At 38.6% G+C, this 14,310-nt stretch overlaps 1 protein-coding gene across 1 annotated transcript; it reads left to right on the forward strand.

Annotated features, from left to right (window-relative positions):
• The first annotated feature begins 374 nt into the window (after positions 1 to 374).
• Positions 375 to 13,963, forward strand: nipsnap1 (nipsnap homolog 1). Its single transcript, NM_001016032.1, is given in 10 exon segments — positions 375 to 477; positions 1,737 to 1,864; positions 6,229 to 6,274; positions 7,603 to 7,697; positions 7,776 to 7,846; positions 8,154 to 8,294; positions 8,388 to 8,419; positions 8,560 to 8,654; positions 12,220 to 12,303; positions 12,677 to 13,963. Coding segments are annotated over 10 exon segments (840 nt in total). The 5' UTR covers positions 375 to 394; the 3' UTR covers positions 12,742 to 13,963.
• Positions 13,964 to 14,310: the final 347 nt, after the last annotated feature.

Consider the following 14,310-nt stretch of genomic DNA (forward strand, 5'->3'; position numbering starts at 1 on the left):
TAATCACGTTGGCATTAATTATCATTTTTACTGACCAAGTGGCAACCCTAACTGTAACGCAAACCAGTCATTACTGACCCTCATATTTGGGGAACTCCTGATGATATATACAAATCCAAAAATCAGGGCACTTGTCAGATAGACATCAACACTGGGGTACTAAATTCAGTTCTGACAGGTCCACTGTTTGCAAGGAGTTTGTATGTTCTACCTTTGTCTGTCCGAGTTATACAGGTGCTCCAGTTTCCACCAAAAACATGCAGCTTAATTGGCTTGTGAGAAACTGACTAGCATGCAGGCCTCTAAGCTCCTATTAGGCTCCGCCTGTCCTCTCTCCCTCCCCTTGCTGGCTCAGTGCAGCAGCCCTAGGTTTCCTGTATTCACAGTCTGTAACATGCTGACTAGGGTAGCCCGGATTTCTCCTTTGCTCCAAAGCTCTGGGCCCAGCTCGGGGTACCTGCCGCTGCAGTTATGTAGGTAAGCAGCTGTGTGGCTCGTCTTTCTCTTTCTAGTGGCTTTACAGTTAAATATAAAATGGTTGCTTGCCCATGCCAGTTACCTGTCAAGAAGAAAGCAGTCCATTAGGCTTGCAGTGAAGCAGCAGCACAGTCACCTGTACATTCACCTGTCAGGGAGACTGCAACAGCTCTTGGTTAGGTTTATATTGTAGTTAGTCAGTGCATGTTCCTCTCCAATGCTGTGGGTATGCATTTACAATCACTGAATGCACTTACTATGTACTGTTGCACTTCCCTGGTGTAATGTAGGACTAGGTGCATGAGCTTTGATTTATTTGCTGTTTTTGGCAGATTGCAAGATGTCAACAGCATACTGCTTTTAACCCTTGCTGTTTTCGGCAGATCTTTTAATTACATTATCACTAGAATTAGAAAAGTACCTGCTTGCTGTGAATATTGGTACACAATGGGCAAGTCTGGTGCCTGATGAGCAATTCTGAAAGTTATGGGAACTGCAGAACTACCAGATTTATGTGGTGTTTTACAAGCCTGTTTAAAGTTCTGTGAATACTTGGTTGTTTTTTTGCAGAGTATTGTAGTGCTTGTTACCTGCCCCCTCTGTTAATAGGTTCCAAGTGCCTGTTGTCAGAGAAGATGTATAAAGGTCATGTTTGTTTGAGCTCTGTTAGTGGAAACCTCTGCACGTGAGCATCAGTGGATGATAAAGCATTTTGGGTTAAATCTGTGTAAATCCTCATACTTTGTTTCCACATGCTATTGCTTATAACTGACAAAATTTGTAATACCTTTTAGAAAGAGGATTAAAGTAATTGGTGTGTTTACGTGAATAAAGGTATGAACACTAGCAGCTGAGTTTGTGAAAAAATTATTTAAACTTAAATTTAATTTTAAAGGGGTTCTGGATTCTTCCAGTGAGTACCATGAAGCAATCATCTTCCTGCTTTGTAGTTCTTGCTACCCCATGGCTGACACATGTGCAGTAGAGTCAAAGAGCCACCGTTTGTAAAAATTTGGCATGAAGAGGATTGCTCCATGGTGCTCGCCAAAATAACCCCATGCTGGTGCAGTTTCTTCCAACAGGAGCACCAACCTGGAGTATCGTATAAGTGAATACATTCACTGGGTGGTGCCCAACTTTTTTGGATTCCCCTTACAATTGTGACTTTCCTTTTCCTTTAAGAAAAAAAAATACTTTTGGTATACATGCAGTATACTGATTATGATTGCACATTTCTTAATTCCTCTCTTTGAATTTAGATATGGCTCGGATTCCAGAGATAGTAGTTGGCTTCGCTCTCTCTTCGTGCGCAAGGTAGATCCTCGCAAAGATGCACATTCCACTTTATTGTCCAAGAAGGAGACGAGTGGTCTCTACAAGATGCAGTGTGGGTACCTAGTAAAAACTGTGGTTGTGCTGAGGGAAAATAGTAGCCATTCCTTCTGAATCTATATGTACAGATGAGTACAATAAGATGGTGCGAAAAGCACACAAAGTTGCTAATCAGCATTTTAAAGGTGGTTTAACTTTAAGTTAAGTATGTTATAGAATTCCTAGCAAATTTGCAATTGTTCACAATTATTTTGATTTTTAATTTTTAACCTTCCTTTATTTTGATTTTTAATTATCTACCTTCCTGTACTATGTCTTATTAGCTTTCAAATGGGGGTCACTGACCCCAACAGCCAGAAACACTATTGTTCTGTGAAGCTACAGTTTTATTGTTATTGTTACTTTTTTAATTCTTATATTCTTATTGAGTCCCTCACCTTTTCATGTTCCAGAATCTCATTTATATAACTTCCTGATTGCTAGGGTAAATAAGACCCTAGGCGAACTTACCCTTTAGGGCTCTGGCACACGGGGAGATTAGTCGCCCGCGGCAAAACTCCCTGTTCGCGGGCGACTAATCTCCCCGAGTTGCCTTCCCCTGCCATCCCATCGGCGACAATGTAAGTCGCCGGTGGGATGGCAGACGTGGCGGGGTGATTTCGGGAAATCGCCGAAAAAGACCCGTGAGTCTTTTTCGCCCGATTTGCGCGAAGTCGCGCCGCCGCGTGTGCCATCCCACCGGCGACTTACATGTTTGCCAGTGGGATGGCAGGGGAGGGCAACTCGGGGAGATTAGTCGCCCGCGAACAGGGAGTTTTGCCGCGGGCGACTACTCTCCCCTTGTGCCAGAGCCCTTAATCAATTTTTGTCACCATAACTAAAAACAAAAATGTGATCTTTTAAACCTAAAATACCTAAAATACTACCTCCAGTATGAAAACGTATTTTATAATGTTCAGAATACTAAAGGGAAACAGTTCCAAATATATATATACTTTGTATCCCCAATTGCCTCCTTTATGCCATGTGGCAGTTGCACAAGACCTTTTTTTTTAAGAGTCACATATGGAAGAAGGAGTGAGCCCTTTAAAAAGAAATGTGCATCCTCAATGGACAGTAATGTAACTTGGTGATGCCGGGCCCCCCTGCAAAAAAAAAAAAAGGCATTAACTGTGGTACAGCAGACCCTATAGTCCATGCCCCCCACCCATGACTGGGATCAATATCCTTTTAGGAAGAAAATGTAGTGCCACCTTACTTGCCTTTCGCAGGCATGCCTTAGACCTATTTTATTTCACTACAGTTGCCCTTTAAAGGTTAAGTTTATGCAATACAAAAAAAAAAAAAATCTTAGCCTGAGAGAATGTTACAACATGCTTTTAGGGAGAAAAAATAAAAGCAGCTTGCAATTTTAATAACATTCTTAACAAAAAAAGTATTTCTTTAAAATACAAACTTATGTTTTAAAGAGTATGTTGTACCAATCTTAGATACTTAATTGCTTTGTTTCCAAATCATTGCCAGCTGTGCGGACATGAATCCGTTTATGGAAAATATTTTTCCACAGGGGGGTAAAATAATACACTGTTATATAGGTTAGGAAAGATAGATTTATGACAATGTATCAAATTCAGTGTTTGCAGTGCCATTTGTGAATTAAACAGGAAGCAGAATAGTAACCCCCAGCAATGCTGCTGTAACCGTACAAACTTTATTTAAAGGGCACCTATTAGAGCAAAATTGTTTCCCCCATTGGAGGTGAAGACCAATAGAGCGTGCACTCTGGTTGGACAGCATAGGACTCTCTAGGAGGATTTTGCAATGTGCAATTCAGGTCTAGATGATTTTAAGTATGCTCCCTTGATTACAAAAATTAAATTTAGTTATGCCATTTCAGCTGAGAAAGGGTAGTTAACCTTTAAATTAACCTTTAACCTTTAAATTAACATTTGGTATGATGAGACAAACTTGCACTTTTTTTTTAATGGTTTTTCAGTTACTTAGCTTTTTGTTCAGCACCTTTCAAGTTTGGTATTTCAGCAGCTATCTGGTTGCTAGGGTCTTATTTACCCTAGCAACCAGGAAGTGACCGGAATGAAAAGATAGAATATTAACTGTATTAAATTATAGCCTCACAAAGCAGTCATATTTTTGGATGCCAGGGTGAGTGACTCCCATTTGAAAGCTAGTAAGAGGCAGAATCATTAAAAAATTCTAACAAATAAATAATGAAAACCAAATGCAAAGTTGCAAGGAACAGGGCATTCTACTCTAACATACTAAAAGTAAAATTAAAGGTGAACCACTCCTTTAACATAGTCTAACAATGTTTTGTTTTACTGTAGGCCAAATGTCACCCTCTAGCATAATTGCATTTCTCCCTGCCTGCCTGTGTCCTTTATAGACTTGTCTGTGGGACTTCATCCAACAATATAGTCATAATAATGTTCAATGTTGAATAATATGCCAGTGACAAGTTTAAAATTTGATATTAGGACTAAATAGTATGTTTCTCCTTATTTCATTATAAAATAATAATAGGCCATTGCTTTTTTTATTCATCCTTACCACTGCCACCATTATCCCCTGGAATCTGGGGGTAAGAATTTCTATTAACAAGCCCCTTCCTTCAACAGGTGCTTCTAGGCTGATACTGCAGCCCTGATGCCACTCCATCATCCCCTCTTGCATTTCTTGCATCAAAGTGGGTTGAAGGAGGAGCACAACGCTAGTGCAGAAAGCAGAACTATAATCACTGCATTAAAAGAGCTGAATTTCCTGTAAAAAAATGGAAATTCAGCGAACTCCCTGGTTAGGTGTCGCCTGAGGCATGGTTTTTAATCTTGCCTCATGGCTAAAACAGTATTACTTCCTTCTCCTAGATGCTACTTGCATGTTAGGTTTGCAGATAGAAAGGAGTTCATTACTTATGGGGCCTTATCTGATAAGGAAAGTTTGATTTATTCCCATCTCCTCACCCCACAAATTCTCTGAAAAAACAATTTGGTGAGACCCAAAGTGATAAAAGTGCTTTCATTTGAACTGATCTGTCCTGTTCAGTGCAACAAATACATTTATTTTAGGCAGAATACATGTCCAGAGCATGTCTTAAGGTGGCCATACACGGGCAGATTTCAGCTGCCGATATTGGCTCTTTAGACCGTTTCTGCGCGTGTATGGGCAACACCAATGGGCCTCCCGACCAACATCTGGCCTGAAATTGACCAGATCTCGATTGGGGAGGTTTGATTTTTCTGTTGGATTGGGGACCGTATCAGCTTGTTGATGTGGTCCCTGAACTGACGGTGCCTATGCCCGCCATTGGCACTAGGGCCAAACAATCAATTTAGCCTGATATTGGCCACCCACGAAAAACGAGTGGATCTTGGAGTGTACAGCCACCTTTATCTGTTGAACACAGATTTATACTGTATTGTCCTTTTAAGATTAAGGGATTGTTCAGTCTTGAAATTTCTAACTGAACTTGCTAGCTAGGTAAAAATATATAGCCATGCTAGCACCAATGCCGGATTTCTAATTACGGCGCCCAGAGGCTGCCCTCCTCCCCTCGCTCAGGATCACACGCAAATGCATCCTTCTATCTCACAAATGGAGCACTGGGGATAGGACACGCAGAAAACTTCAGCGTGCCTAGACCCCAGTGCTCTGTATTAAAGCAAAGTTTAGGTGCGGCTGGGTGGCATGCCGCCCCTAAATTTGTGCCTTTGTGGCCGTGCCACAAATCTGGGCCTGGCTGGCACATCTTGAATAGTGCAAAGTATTGCTAGTGACATAAATTAAAGAGAAACTTGCAAAATTGAAAATTTAATGTAAGCTTGAATTTTTAACTGATTATATTTAGAAAGTTCAATAAATGCAAGTGGTTTCTCTGTAAAAATTTCCCTGTAAATTTTCTTGACAATGTAATACCTAAAATGGTATAGTAAACCACCTCCTTAGAAACTGGGTAATTAATTCTTACTGGAGGCAAAACAATTATTTTTTAGTAGACTTAAGGTATATAGATCCAAATTAAAGAAAGATCCTGTATACAGAAAAACCCACATCCCGAGCATTCTGGATAACAGGTCCCATACCTATATTACTAACAGAACTATGTATAAACAGTAATGTTCACTGGATTTTGTAGTTACCAGCCAAGCAGAAAGCTGCCCATATGCTGCAGCTTGAATGGTGCACATTAATGGAGTACTGAAAGTAAAAGCAAAGTGCATGTAGCACAGCCTGACAGGAATGATCATATTAATGCAGCATTACCTACATTTAGTATTATTATGTATTTATTATGCATTTTTTTAATTAACAGTGTTGTAGTCTCTATTAAAGCTTTATGTACTGAACATATTTGTCTGATATTTTTCTCTGGATGTTGTTTAACTTTAGTCTTGTCCCTTTCAGTTCACAATGTAAAGCCTGAATGCCTGGAAGAATATAATAGACTGACGTGAGTATCCTCAATATCTTTTGTTAGATATTGTCCTAGAAAACCTACTAACTGATTTTATTTGTATATGCTATCATACCAAAAAAGAATTACAAAAAGATCTACATTAGTTTGATACAGTTCAGTTTATTTATTGTTTATAACAACCATGACAGCATTTTTCACTCTTTAATACTTTTGTTCAGAAAAGCAAGGCATATGTATGTAACCAGTGACAATTATGAGCTTTCCTCTTACTATTCTTTTTTTTTTTTTTTTTATTAAAAATATATAAATAAATAAAACACAGATTTACTAACTAAATCCTTGTTAGTGACAAGCGTTACAAAACCCCTTTAGTAGTAGAAAAATTATACTCTCTAATTTGTGTAATTTCTTTATAACATAGGTGTATGTCTAGTTTCAGCAAATCCTTTAGATCAGTGCTGTCCAACTTCTGCGGTGCCGTGGGCCGGAATTCCTCTAGCATACATGGTTGAGGGCCACTAATGGAAGCCAGTTGTGACCACTCCCCCTTTTTAAACCACACCCATTTTAATTATATTATGTCATATTAAGACACACCCTTAAATCCATATGCCTCCTACTCCCCTGTGGATAGCACAGCAACCCCCAGTACATAATTACACACCTTAGGGACCATTTAATGGCCATTTCCAACTGCTAACAAACTCCCAGAACAAACCCCTGCCAGGTTCACCTCCCACAGGCAGCATAGGACAGGCAGAGTATGGCACACACAGGCAGCATAGGGCAGGCGGAGTATGGCACACACTGTGTGTGCGCCATACTCTGCCTGTCCTATGCTTCCTGTGTGTGCTATACTCTGCCTGCCCTACCTTGCCTGTGTGTGCCATACTCTACCTGCCCTATGCTGCCTGTGTGTGCTATACTCTGCCTGCCCTACCTGTGTGTGCCATACCCTCCTTGCCCTATGCTGCCTATGTGCCATACTCTGCCTACCCTATGTGCCATAAACACAGGCAGCGTAGTCCAGGCAGTAGATACAATGTCTGAGGTGTGAAGAGGTGAACAATGTGGATGATTACAGCCTGAGCCTGAGGTGTGAACACTGCAGGGGATGAACAATGCGGGGATTAAAAGGTGAAGACCAACTGAAAAGTTGCTTACAACTGGCCATTCTATAACATACTAAAGGTTAACTTGAAGGTGAACCACTGCTTCAAGGCATTAAAGCTGGATTGTAAACAAAGATTTACAAAAGAAAGGTTTAGTTGTGTGCCAATAGCAGTATTTTTCTGTTGCATTTTGTTAACTCTGTTCCTTGTGAATAAGGAGTAAGCTTTGTGTCTTCTACATATGCACAGAGAGGAAGTACTGCCCAAGTTACATCATGACCCAGATTACCATTGTGATCTTGTGGGTAATTGGAACACATGGTATGGGGAACAGGACCAGGCAGGTAAATCTTATGTTGGTCATTACTGATATGATGTTTGGTAGGTGCTCTGTGTGTGTTAAAATGTGTGTGTCTTTTCAGTTCATTTATGGCGCTTCTCCGGGGGTTACCCAGCATTAATGGATTGTATGAATAAGCTGCGTAATAATAAGGTACTGAAGCAAGTGCCATGCCATGAATCATATCTGCTTGTGTGATTAAACTGGGTTGTTTGGCTATGTACTATTGCTTTTCAAGATATTATTTACCTTATACTTCATTCAGTCTTCATTCTTACTAACTTGATTACCTTTATATTCCCTGTATTTTCCCCCTGCCTCTTTCTCCCTTGCTTTTTGTCCCTTCTTTAGGCCTTCTACCTTTTCTTTATGAGGAGCAAAAATTTTGATTACATTCTTCCAGAACACATGTATTAACTTTACAAAATAGTTCAAACAAAGTAATTTTCTGTCCCTGCAGGAATACCTGGCATTCCGAGAAGAGCGGAGCAAAATGCTACTCTCCCGCAGAAACCAGCTGCTCCTGGAGTTCAGTTTCTGGAATGAACCTGCGCCACGAAAGGGACCCAACATATATGAGCTACGCACCTACAGATTAAAGGTCAGATATCAGGGAATATAATCATTTAAGTATTTGTTATAGTTTTGTAGGACAAAGTCATATTACTCATTACTTTTTTTTGTTATCTCACAGCCAGGAACAATGATTGAATGGGGAAATAACTGGTAAGATGAAAAACCAAAATATATTATCTACATGCACACTTATATGTATACATTGCCTTTTTTGCAACATATTTTAGTTACTTGCATTAGTGTTATCTCTCACTTTATTGTTACCTTTCTTTAAAATTCTGATGCCTCAGGGCTCGTGCAATCAAACACAGACAGGAGAATCAGGAAGCAGTCGGAGGATTCTTCTCTCAGATAGGGGAGTTATACGTGGTCCATCATTTGTGGGGTAAGTCTAGCAACATAGCACTTTTTTTTTTTTTGCACCATTCGCGAGCAATGTTACTTCTAAGCTGTGTACAATGTTACATCTAAGCTGTGTATCTTTAAAAAGTGCACACAAAAAAAGAACTCTCTTAACAAATAGCCTATAAAATAATAAATGGAGGTAAACTTAGCATTTTGCCTAGGAAAAATAGTTGCTGAATTCATGCTTTTCAGTAGAAAGTCAGTAATTTACATACTGAATTAACTGGTTAAAGGCCCACATAAGAGGGCAATTGAGTTAAGAATTCAGAATGTAAGAATGTCTCAGATTTTGTGCAACCTAAGCTCTTGTCCATGAATATACCTATTAAATCTACCACAGTACTGCTAGTGATGTTGTCCAATCAGACTGATTAGAAGATCTAATGATGTTAAATGTACAAGCAAATTAATTAAAGAAGCTTAGAAATGCAACTGTGACCTCAGGGGTAGTCTGTGGCAATACAGGGCCGTAACCAGTATTTATAGCCCCATACTACTAACTTAGCAGGCTCCACCCCCAGGGAGCCCCGAATATTAGTCCACTGATTACCCACCTGCTCTTGTGCACCCCCTACCCCTTTTGCAGCCAGGGAATCTCTCTTGCATTTGTGGGTCCCCCTCTGCAACAGGGCCTCTCACTGCAGTACCCCCTGTACTCTATTGATGGTGGTCCTGGTTTAGTATATACTATGCGCTATACATACGTGCATAAGTAAAATATTTATATTCCAGCACTCCTTTTCAAGTTAATTAAATGATTTATATCAATGCATCCATGCACCTTTGCACCATGTACATTTTTCTCTACCAATGTTATATTTATATTGCAAAATAGCTTATTGTGTTGTCTGGCAGTAACTTTGCTTTGATTGCGAAAGTCAGTAATAGTCTCTTTGCAGTGTGTTGTAATGGACAGTGTAGCAAATGAAAATGCAAAATACCTAGGGGGATATTTACTAACAATAGGGTTTTTTTCCTTCTGATTCTGATTTTTTTTAGCGCTAAAAGTTGCTGGCAAAATATTTTTTTTTAACAATTTACTATGCAACAATACTGGGAATATTCTGACAATTCACCATCTAAAACTTGTTGAGATCATGTAGAAGTCAATGGCAAATGTCCCTTCCCTTCCCTGGAAGATCTTTCTTTGCTTTGAAACTTTACAGGTTTTTAGATTTTTTATGCTGGTTTTTTTGTGCGAGAATTTGAAAAAGCCACAGTTTCGCAACTTTTTTCCTGCACATACTTTTTCAGTTCAGACATATTAGTAAATGCCAGGCATCTGTGGAAATGAGTTTATTCTAATTTTAAAAACAAAAAAATGAGAAAAGTTAGAGTTTTAGTAAATCTGCCCCTTAATGTAATTATTAGCTAAATTGCAGCAATGTAATTGCTCTTAAGTTTTGTACATATGAGCATATACAAATGGCTCTGTTTGACTTCCATAGGCAGGCGCCCTAGGCAATCTGGTCACCACTTTGCCCCCTCTACATGAGCAAACATGTGCATGCGTTATGACACCAGGGGGGAGCATGGTGACCAGCAGCAGTGGGGGTAAGAGATCCCGGACTAGGGGTTAGGCAGAAGAAGTATCTTCCTAGTGCACCTACCATTGCCACTAGGCAGGTTTCCTTTTCTGCCTACCTCTAGTTCTGGCCCTGTTGACTTCTCTGTTTGCTACAAAATGATTTCTGATCACAAATAGGCAGGGTGTGATCAGACATTTTGGTAAATGCGACTTGCCTTGCCTCTTTTATATTAGGACAGTCTAAAAAGGCCCATCTGTTTGTCTGGGCAATTACTTAAGGTTTCTGTTGGTTTCTGTAGGTTGTGTGTTGGGTCCAGATAGGCAGAGAAGTATTTATTATGCCAGCTTTAAGCAGTGGGCATCACTGATGGGCCGTGAAAACATGGTGATCTGTCTCAAGATGACTATTTATTGTTACATAGTTACATAGGGTTGAAAAAAGACCAGTGTCCATCAAGTTCAACCCATCCAAGTAAACCCAGCACACCTAACCCACACCTACCAATCTATACACTCACATACATAAACTATAAATACAACCACTAGTACTAACTGTAGATATTAGTATCACAATAGCCTTGGATATTCTGATTGTTCAAGAACTCATCTAGGCCCCTCTTAAAGGCATTAACAGAATCTGCCATTACCACATCTATAGGGATAGTATAACCCACCCCCATATGTAAAAAAATAAACTAAGTTTGCCCTGGTGCTATAACCCATAGCAACCAATAGGATGTTTGCTTTTAAACAGGTGACCAGTAAATGCTGCCTCCTTGTTTGATTGCTGTGGGTTTCTGCTCTTGGGCAAACATTGTGCTTTTTATTACATAACCCCATTATTCTTAAAACATATTTCTAATTTTAGGCTGTGCTGACAGGTAGTTGTGAATCCATCATATTGCCGGATGCATGATTCATCCTTCCAGAGTACACGGTCCACTGCTTTAGTGAATCAAATAACAGCAATATTAAAACAATGCAGTTGACATTTTGCATTACATGTGGGAGGCTTGTGTGCACAATTAAAAAAAAAAAACCTTGCCTTTACAATAGTCCCTGTGCTCATGTTAGTTCCAAATACAGTTTGGAACTCAACAATGATGGTTCTAACAAAGGACGTGATTATATATAATGTCCAGATTCTTATGTTCATGAAACTTTACCAAAAATTCAGAACAAGCAATACCTGTGATAGAATAATGTCAAAAAGCTTGTAGGTTTGTTGGTAAAAGAGAAAAGTGAGTTTTTTTGTTTTTTAACAAATAAATCATAAAAAAATTTTCTTAAACTGTTTTTGATTGTTTGACTTTTGATGTTATAATGGATTTATAACATCTCTTCTAAATGGATGTTTAGTAACTACCTATGGTTGGTGTTTTTTTGTACTTTTTATGCTTCAACTCTTTTGAGATGGTCCATCTCAAAGAGTCTACCACCTTTCCTTTCCTAACTGGACGTTTTTTGAGCAAATCATACCATATGACTTTTCCTTAGTTCATAATATTTGTAGAATACCCTTTTGCTGTTATTGCTCTGTTGCTGCTTTTGTCTACGAACAGTGACAAGTCATATATGGTTGTGCCTAACTGCTAGACCAGTGATCACAAACTATTAGCTAGGAGGCAGGTTTTAAATCACAGACACACCGTTTTACTCCAAACAGGCTAGCAGTCCACATGGGGCTACCAAATAGCCAATCACAGGCCTTATTTGGCGTCCCCAAAGAACTTTTTTTCATACTTGAGTGGCTCACAAAAAAAAAAAAAGGTTGAGCTAGACATACTTTGTTTCTTTATTATTGCTTTTTACCTTAAAATAAAACTAAACAAAATTTTATACTTTACTAATACTGTATGTGTGGTGGTGAATATTAACTATTTTGCCTTGTTTATGGATTCTGAAAGTTTTTAGTTAACAAAAAAAGTTTAAATATTTAGAATATCATTGAAAATAGGATATTGCATTTAGTGACCTTAAACTAGCAAATAAAATCAGTTCTTTGCCTGTGTATTAGCTTACAAAGATCTTGAGTCCAGAGAAGAGACACGTAAAGCTGCTTGGACCAAACGAGGATGGGATGAGAATGTATACTATACAGGTAATGTACCAAATGTTTACAGTGATTCTAATAATAGATCAGTATAATTCCCTTATATCAGTCACTTTCTTTATAACCCAATTAATGACCAGTGTATTTGCTGTGATGGTAAAATGTACCATTTAGAATACATAATTTAACATACAGCACAAGGTGTTTTTTCGCATTGTAGAAAAAGATGTTAGAACTTGATTTTCATTAATGTGTGACCATGTGCTGAAAAGTAATTTTCATAGTTTTCTACTTCATATACTACAAGTTCTTGTTATGGCTGTTAATGAGATGCTGGGAATCATGTTTTTTTAAAACTGAAATATTTAAAAATCCTGTCTGTGATTATTTTCTAAAAAGCTAACGTTGTTATATTTTTCAGTTCCACTTGTCAGGAATATGGAGTCCCGTATTATGATCCCACTGAAGATCTCTCCCCTGCAGTGATTAGCAATCTCGCCTTTTCCACATTTTTCTCAAGTGCTAGGTTCTAGTTTCAGTAATGTGAATAAATTCTGCTCTGATAATTCTAGTTCATAAGTATGGAACAGAACAAGGGACAGGTCTTGCACCCAATTACTTTAACCAAATCATGTTAAAATGATTATCTTTGCAAATGACAGAGATGGTAAGGTGCAGCATTTTCCTAAAGCTTTGAGCAGCTGCATGCCATCACTTTCCCAGTCAATAACTTTACCTCATAACAGATGTTACTGGGCTCATTTATAAAAACTGGGCAAATTTGCACCTGGACAGTAATCCCCCATAGCAACCAATCATTGATATAATTTTTCCAGACAACTACAGGTGGAGTAATGAAAGCAAACTTCTGATTGGTTACTAAAGGTTACTGCCTAGGTGCTAATTTGCAAAGTTTTTTTTTTTTTATAAATGACCCCAATGTGCTAAGCTTATTTTGTGCTGTCAATATTTGACATTAGTTTAAAACTTTAAACATGTGCAGTACTTGCAGTATGTAGCCTGGAAGACCAGGCCACAGCAGCCTGTATAATTGTTTGTTCCCTGTATAAATAATTGTTTGTTCTCCCATTTATTTGTTTTGCCTTTCACCCTAGTGTAGCTTTAGCATAGGTCCCATTCCTTTGTTTAAAAGCAAACACCCAATTTAAAATATCCCCCTCCCCAGTGATATCTAATGCTACCCCATAAGTTGCCCCATGCCCTTTATCTGGCCTAACAAAAAAAAAGTATATCAATAGGGTTTGCAGCCACCATGTCTGACTGTGCCACATATGCATGAAGGATCCAATGTGTTGATCATTGTAAGCTGATTTGGTGATACAGGCAGACATGGAGGTCAACAAGTCCACTATGCTATTCTGCTTTGTTGGGCCAGGTACAGGGCATCCCAAATAGCACTGGTATGGGTCTTTGTCATGGCAGGGGATGGAATTTTTAAAAAATGACTGAGGAAGGGTTTTGTTCTCCTTGGATATTACTTTAACCAGTTTTAAGGGCCCATTGCATTCATGCATTTCATTTTCAGTTGTCATGCTCAGGGAACAATGTAAAACTATCCATCAAGAACCAGTTGTCTCTGACTTTGTAAATGAATGTCTGTGAAGATATCAGCTTTTATATGTGCTCTAAAAGTCCCAGCATTTACAATGTTAGAAAAATATCATAGTAAACTCATTTAACAACAGTGATTTGGTGGTGTCAAATAAATTGATTTATTTCGAGGTTTAAATATATCAGACTGTTGGGTAGTATTTTCCACTTGTAGCTTCTGGTACATGACTTATGTTTGCTTCATTAGTTGGTGCCTTGGCATAACGGTACAATATTTAATTTAGAAAGTCCCACACTCTGCATACAATGTATATACAGTGCCGTACAAAAGTATCGATCAATGTCGCTAAATAAATCCTACATTAAAATTTCTTCTCTCTGTATAAGAGAATAAGCGTATTTTGGGACAAGTACCAACTTTGCAGGTTTCCAAAGTGGCATTACTCCCATTTAAAAAAAAAAAAAAAAAAAAAAAAAATATAT

Source organism: Xenopus tropicalis, chromosome 1, assembly GCF_000004195.4.
Source record: "Xenopus tropicalis strain Nigerian chromosome 1, UCB_Xtro_10.0, whole genome shotgun sequence".
NCBI lineage: Eukaryota > Metazoa > Chordata > Amphibia > Anura > Pipidae > Xenopus > Xenopus tropicalis.